Source organism: Poecilia mexicana, unplaced genomic scaffold (genome assembly GCF_051168715.1).
Source record: "Poecilia mexicana isolate PSO_F unplaced genomic scaffold, ASM5116871v1 scaffold_8, whole genome shotgun sequence".
NCBI classification, from domain to species: Eukaryota; Metazoa; Chordata; class Actinopteri; order Cyprinodontiformes; family Poeciliidae; genus Poecilia; species Poecilia mexicana.
The window spans coordinates 7,491,237-7,498,952 of NW_028263377.1; the positions used below are offsets into that span (position 1 = coordinate 7,491,237).

At 40.9% G+C, this 7,716-nt stretch overlaps 1 protein-coding gene across 2 annotated transcripts; it reads right to left on the reverse strand.

Annotated features, from left to right (window-relative positions):
* Positions 1–70: 70 nt before the first annotated feature.
* On the reverse strand, positions 71–4,369 carry mgp (matrix Gla protein). 2 transcript variants are annotated; one of them, XM_015009493.2, is made up of 5 exons: positions 4,226–4,369; positions 1,340–1,424; positions 1,205–1,234; positions 631–724; positions 71–521 (listed from the first exon to the last, which is right to left on the reverse strand). In XM_015009493.2, the coding sequence occupies exons 2-5, from the start codon at positions 1,398–1,400 to the stop codon at positions 356–358; spliced, it is 351 nt and encodes a 116-aa protein (XP_014864979.1). In that variant the 5' UTR covers positions 1,401–1,424; positions 4,226–4,369; the 3' UTR covers positions 71–355. The 2 variants fall into 2 exon arrangements, with proteins under 2 accessions (XP_014864979.1, XP_014864980.1); XM_015009494.2 differs by having other exon boundaries at positions 1,340–1,427; positions 4,226–4,350.
* Between the last annotated feature and the right edge of the window lie 3,347 nt (positions 4,370–7,716).

The window sequence follows — 7,716 nt, forward strand, 5'->3', positions numbered from 1 at the left end:
TTAATTGGTAGCTCGCTTTCCTTATCCCATCAGCCCTACTCTCTTCCTAATAATGCCTTCCAACACAGGGTTCAAGAAATACGTTTTATTTTTATTTCTTTCAACAAAAAAAAGAAAATATAGATGGATAATATAACAGACATTTCATTCTGGCAAGTCCAGCTCAAAAATAAGACATTAAAATAAGATTACACAAGGAATCAGGTGTTAATATCTGTAAGCATAAGAATAGGATTCAAGCCACACTGGACTCCTGCATTATCCAGGTTTCTTTCTCTTGGCAAAACTGAGAAAAAGATATAAATTATACAACAGATGTGGAGTGAAGGAACAGGGTGCCGCCCTAACTCAAGTTTTAGAACCGACGAGTCCCCGTCTGTCTGTAGCGCTGCTGCTGCTGGGGTGGATTTTGGCCTCCGAAGTATCTCTGGTAGGCGTGTTGGACGCCAAAGCGGTAGGCATAGAAGCGGCAGGGCGAGTAGTCCTCGCAGGTCTCTGCACGGATCTCTGCTGGGGACTTCCTGTTCCGGGAGGATTTGGAAGAGAAGTATTACTCATAATATGTTTGCATTTTAATCTATCCAAGTTAAAGTTGATGTTATAAGGTGTGTTTGCACGGCTGTGCTTTACCTCGAGAAGTACTGGTTGTAGCGGTTTGCTCTGGGTGTGGTACGTCTGTTGCCCCGGATGAAGGAGTTGGCTCGATTTGGAGGCACAAATAAATCTGGAGAAACAAAATTTCCCTAAACAGCAATCCTGCTACAAGCACTTAAGTCATGTAAGCTGAAAGATTTTCTATGGATAGTGGTGGTTTTTGAAATGGGCCATTTGGGTAGCTGCCAAGACGAGCACAAGCACTTTGGGGTGGAAGATATGGACTTGGTTTCATTGGGATGTTTTGGTACTAGAATGAAAACAATAAAAGTTGCTTCCTTTTTGGGAGCACGGCAATAATTGCCCCACAAACAAGCACTTTTGTTTTTTTTTGGCTTTACATGATTTGTATGGAACTGCACAAGGATGCAGATCCTGTCTTGGATTTTATTTGTTTGGGAGCAGCAGAAGGAGGAGCGTGCCCAAAGCACCATTCATGCAAAAACCACCACTGTGGTTAGTTAAAGGAAATCAGCTTTAATGCAGTCTGGGTTAGAAACGCATGCATGTTTTTCCAGGCACTGAGATTTTTTTGTTAACACTTAATCACCTTCATGGGATTCATTGCTTTCATTAGAATCTAAGGGAAAAACATGAAGTTGGTTAATCATGAGTGCTGAACATAAATTGAGGAAGTTTATGCATTGAGTTTATGCACTGTTTGCACGTTGGGGGCATTGTATACCATAGCAGATACAGAGGGAGACCACAGCGCAGAGGGCCAAGAACTGAAGGAGGCTCCTCATCTTGGGGGTGTTTTACCTTCCTTACTGCTGACACAGGAGAGACGTCATGTCAGAAAGCAAGAGAGACCATGGGAAAAATGGGTTTTGTCTTACTAAGACAGATGGCTGAAAAATAGAAATAGAGGCAGAAATAGGAAAAAATACATATAATAGTAGTAGTAAAATGGTTGCAAAAGTTCAATGCGTTGTCTTTACTAACGGTCCTTGTAGGGTCACAAACTGGTGCCTATTCCCAGTGGTCAACATATGAGAGTTGGGGTACACCATGAACGGGTCGCTGGCCCATCACAGGTTGTGACAATAATGGGCTCAACATACTGGAAGCAACGAACAACAACAAGTGACAGTCCTCTGCCATTCTGGGTGAACTCAAAACGCGACAGCAATGGCAATGATAAAAGTTGTACACTGTTCAATTTCCTTGTTTGTTTCACTGGCCTGCTGTTGGAGCTCACAATTTCACACACATGAACTTTGCCGGACGCTCAACTGGAGGAGGGCAAGCGACTGTCGCCTCATCATGGACGTTCCGCAGGAAGTGGATAATAATTTGCCCTTCTCCTCACTAATCTTATTTAATTTTTTTTAAATCACCTGCAGGTGAGCTAATTCCCCAACCATGTCATCACTATGAAGCTTTGTCCTTCTTGAGTCTGGTTTAGCTTGGTAGCAAGCAGTGAATATCAAATTTTACTGAGAGGTGTAAAGGGTTGAACAGTTTACAGTACAGTCCCCTGAGGTCTCCGTCCAGCAATGACCTCAATTTTCAACTTGTACATATAAAATGTAAAAACGGATAATTTACACTCCTGATGATTTATAATATTACACATTTTACAAATAGGTTTGATGTGGAACCCTGCACACAAATCTGCAATCACTTACATATTTTAATAGTTCTAACACAAAATTTACCTTGATATGCATCAATACACAGTGGAAACCCTCTTGGCATTACTGCAGAATCCAATATGCACAATAAGATCTCTGCTCCAATTAGTGGCAAAGAAAGTCAATGCCACTCCTGGATTGGCTGCTTTCCAAGAGTCAGCCAATAATGTGCCAAGTAGCATTTCACTTAAGCATTTTAGCTTTCCAACCTCCATATTGCTTTGAATATCTTTCTACAAAAAATCCACAAATGTGTAATTTTCTGTCAATAATTTATAATAAAATAATAATAATAATAATAATAATAATAATAATAATAATAATAATAATAATAATAATAAATCTCCTGATAGGTGATACAGTGAAGACTGAACCGCCACCAAGCAGGGGGCCATATATGGCCTCCTTTAGAACATGGTACAAGTTCAAAGGACAAAACACAAACAAATGCATGACAGTTAGCTTGCAGTTGGAATGGTCACTGAGGATATCAATGACTGGATCCATCTGCTGCTTGAACTTGATACTGGAACATTGGCAGGTTGGGTCTGATCTCATTCCTAAATCCAAATTCCAACATTTAAGGTCGACTGACAGCAACATCAGTAGCCAGCAGCACTTCACCTTGGTTCCTCATGGTCTGCATCATTATAGTTAAATTGTTCTACTCGCGTTCTGTCCCAGGTGTACACCACATCACCCAATGACCACTGGAGATGAGCACCAAACCCCCCAGAGACCCTGCAAAGGTAAGCAGGTGTAGAAAATGGATGGATTTGATATTCTACCGTCAGGCAGCCCTTATGCCACCAGTGATACTTATTTATTTTTAGGACCACAAGTTTATGGCATAATTTATTAGACATATTGGTGTGGAATGTTTGAATAAAGGCAACACAAGACTGTGTATATGTATTTGGCCTGAAGAGAAAGTCTGAACTAAACACAAGACCAATCCCAGAAATGTGTTTTAGCTCCAGTCTGAAGGAAAGAGTCATCAGAGAATAGTTGTGGCTAAGGAGAGCTGGGCAGCAGCCAAATCCTCGAGTCCAAACTCATTTTGCTCAGCAGAGTGTAACCATAAACTCTTCTTTATAGCTCACTGCACACCCGAACACCCACAGAGAAGATGTCTACATGCAAATAGACAATCCCAGGAATGAGTGATTCAACATAAAGCATTCAACACCTGTATAAATACTCACACCAGGTGGCTGAACACATGAATGTGCAGAAAGGCACACATGAGCTGAGTTTGCATGTCCAGACTGCTGACAAGGTTCTTCTGCTTGTGTGATTTGGAAGGAACTCTGTCTCTGCAGCCAGGCTTCTCTTGCCATCATTAGCTGCTTTCATTATACATGAACTCACACATCAAAGCAATCGGTCTGCACACAGACAAGCAGACTGTACACAACTGCACACACAGCATCTGCACCCAAGGCATTTTCGGTTCAAAACTCACATGTGGTAGGTACAGAGAACAGGCCCAGAGCTAAAGAAGTCTTCGACAACTGGAGATAGAGTCAGTGTGTGTGTGTGTGTGTGTGTGTGTGTGTGTGTGTGTGTGTGTGTGTGTGTGCATGTGTGTGTGTGTGTGTGTGCGTGTGTGTTTTCACAAAGTTTTATGCTGTTCTGATTCTCAGGGAAGGTTTCCAGCGTTCTTCCCTGTTGTCAGAATGTGCAGATCTCACTGGAAAAAAATAGTGATGTGGTGCTAGTTCATACAAAAAGTCAGCATGAAGCAACTTCTAATGGTCCTGTTAACTAAAATAAGAAGAATAAGCTGCAAAGATTATTTTGCGTTATTTTAAAAAGATCTGCCAAAAAAAAAAGCCTTTACAAAGAAGATATCAGATGGTAAAAGATTACTTTTAGTCAAGCAAAGGGGAAATAAAGTCTTAGCAGTATAGACAATGCAATAAAGTACTTACTGTGTGATCTGGATGGAGGGAGAAGTTTTGGAAATGTCGCCCAGTATTTACTCCTGTGAAATATTTCCTAATTCCCTACAGCAAAGCCTTTATACTCATCACATCCCACCCACCCTTTCATTTCCTACCTACAGGCTCCCTCCCCTCTACCGCCTTCTCGCCCTCCTTCCCTCTCATACTATCAGCCCTCTTTTCCAACATTTAATCAGACCGGAGTATTAGCTCACGTCTCTCCAACTCCCACGCCCAGCAACCAGCAGGACATCACATTGCTTTAGCTGATGGAGCAGCCAGGAGAAATTGAGAAAAACAAGTTGGGGATAAACATAGATGGGGGGAAATAAAGGGGATGGTGAGTGGAGGATGGCAGAGGGCCATCCATCCTGCTTCGTAGCAGGCACATGATAATATCCACTCCTGTTTGCCACCATGAAAAAAAAAACATCCACCATGTGAACACAATATGTGTGCTTGGTTTGACTGAATGTCAAGAAGATTCAAGAAGAAGAATAAGCTGATTCAAGAATCTTTCTGCTTTTCCCCTCAGAGGTTGTCTCCATGTACATCTGTCTCCATGTAACCCTACGCTTGAATTCTGCAATTCAAGAATCTAGAGGGAGGAAAACCAAGGAGAACTGAGGCACTTTCCCTGACCCTTGGTGAGGACAGTGGCCTGGGGGATGAGCTCACGGAGTGAAGTTTTGGTTCTTGAGGCATCACAATGACCAAGCCAAAAAAAAATAAAAAATCTTCAAAAGTCCAAGTCAAAAGTGAACCTGGGCATGCCAATACCTGACATGGAACAAAACCAAGTTTCAAGTTCTGCAGTGTTTTGTTCTTGAATGATGGAAGAACAGAGACAGAAACAGATTGTTGGATCATGACTCTGAAGCCCTCTATGCTATCATCTGTGCACCTAATGTGTCAATTATATGTGGGCTAAACTATCAGAGTCATTTATCACTTGCAAGAATAACACAAGGGCAGTGGTGAGTAGACCCAGGGAAAATCCCCTACTTCTGCCTTTCTCTTACCTCATTCGAAGGATTTATGTAATCTTGAGCTATATCGGTATTATGCTGGCATAGATTTAGGACAACCTGACCAATTACCCTCACTTTATTTTTCTGCTACTCTTAAAATTACATAACCTTAACTGTTAACTTGATGTTTTCTCTCAGTTTTCTCCATTAAAGCTACTTCTGGTAGCATTCTGTTGGCCTTATTGATGATGCTGCCAACAATTACATTTTGTCCCTCTCTTGCTATGAACATTTTGTTTTTCTTACCATAGAAAAACCTCCATCAGTTCTTCGGTTTCTTTTTCATTTGTCTTCTCAAATCCCCAGTAGGTTGTGGTGGATGGTCGTTCGTACTGAACCAGGTTCTGGTTCTGCTGGAGATTTCTTCCTGTTAAAGTTAAGTGTTTCCTCTCAGCTGCCGCTACATCCATGCTCGGTTTGAGGGATTGCTGTGAATTCAAAGACACAATGCAGGTGATTGCTTCAGGCTCATTAAGGAGGAGTGAATACTGTAAATCAATGACTTGTAGGAATCTAAAACGTTTCCAAGGAAACCCAGCAAACTAATTTGAACAACTAACTGAGCTTAATGTACTGTTTGATAACTAGGATCAATTATAGATGAAGAGTCTTCTCAAACTGCTTTATCACATTAGATGGACCGATCGAACAATTGAAGATGAATAGTTCAGGGTGTTCTGGGCATATCTCATTAACAGGAGTCTCAGATTACCATAGATTGTAGACTGTCCTCTAGTCTGTGGGTAGCTTAGGGTGCAGGGTTGGGCTGAACACTTCAGGAACCGTTCCCCCCATGAGTCAATCTCAGAAGAATGGGATGTTATAACCATTCTCAGCTTTATGCTGAGCATCACAACACAAATACCAGCTCAATTTTTATGAAGTGAGCCTGGGGAAGGGGAGAGTGGAGTGTAAATACTGCATCACACTGAGAAGCTATACATAAGGTTAGCCCACTGGATTTTACGGCTGAATTTTGAGAAGATGGAGAAACAGCCTTTTAGACTAATGATCTCCAACTCCAGTCCTGAAGGGCCGGTGTTCTGCAACTTTTAGATGTCTCTCCGCTCCACAACACCTGGCTCCAATATAAGCTCATTAGCAGAGCTGTGTGGGGCTTCACTGCATGCCAGTAAAGCAGTTTAACCATTTCATTCAAGTGTGCAAGACAAGAAACGCATCTAAAAATTGCAGGACTCAGAAACTTTCCTAAAATGCCATAAATATCTAAGAACAACAACCGGGACGAAAGTAAAAAAATGTTATAAATGAATTTCAATGCACTTTTTATTTTTGTATTATGCCTAAAAGTTGAACAAGTTCTTGCATTGTAGGAACTTGTCATATCTCATTTAAAGTTGTTCTTTCATAAAACTATAACGGGGGACTGGAGTCCCAATGTTCGTCTTTTGTGAGACTTTTGAGTAGCCCACCCCCATAATTTACCAATCAACAGTATTGTTTTCCTATGACCACACATCTCTACAGTATGAAATAAATATGGCTGTGGTGGTTGTGAATCCTCTGAGGTCAGAAGTACCAATATTTGGGAATAGAGACTTTTCCAACAAATTATTGCTATTTCAAAAACCAAAAACCAGTCAGAATCACTTTGCTAGCCTTATTTTTGATAGCATTCACATTTTCTGGGGACTGGAAAACCCAGACTTTAGACCATTAGACACACTCAGCAAAACAAGCAGCATCTAATATTTTGGGATCTTTACATAAATCCATAAAGGAATTCAGACCTACATAACAGCAACACACAACATGCTACAATATTCAAAACTCTTACTGTGAGATTGTGAAAATGTGCCTGGAAAATACCTAATACTGCACCTTTAAGAAAAAACAAGACTTATACTAAATATGTGGTATTTTTGTTGCACTTATCTAGAGATCACTCCAATGACCTCATACTTTTTGCTATCCGTCATTTTGACTGAGAGCATTTTAAAAAGTCCGTCATGTACTATTATTCCCTGTCAAATTATAACCATATTGACATGGGTTAGTCATTTTTTTAATGTGGTTTAGTTAATATTCACCTATTGAACCGTGAATCCAGATCTCATCACACATAAAGCAGATGAAAGTATCTCACTTTTTCTCACCAGTGACAAAAACCACTGACTGTGGCCCCAAAAACTTATAATAGATGAAATTAAACGACTCCACTTAAATTACAAGTATTTCACCTGCTGGGGTCTGAACATACAGCCTGATAAATTCCTCCTGGTCCACATCTAAAGAGAAATCTGCGCTGGTTCATCAATCGGTTGGATCTTTCTCATCCAAACTTATCAATTAAACTCTGAGTTTTTTCCCCCTGTTCGAGGTGCGGCTGTGTATTTTATGAGGATTTGTTTTGTGTGGTTTTGCGTCTCCGGAACGAACAGATGTTACATCTGCCACGCTCCTCCTAGGCGTCTTGCTAAAACCGCC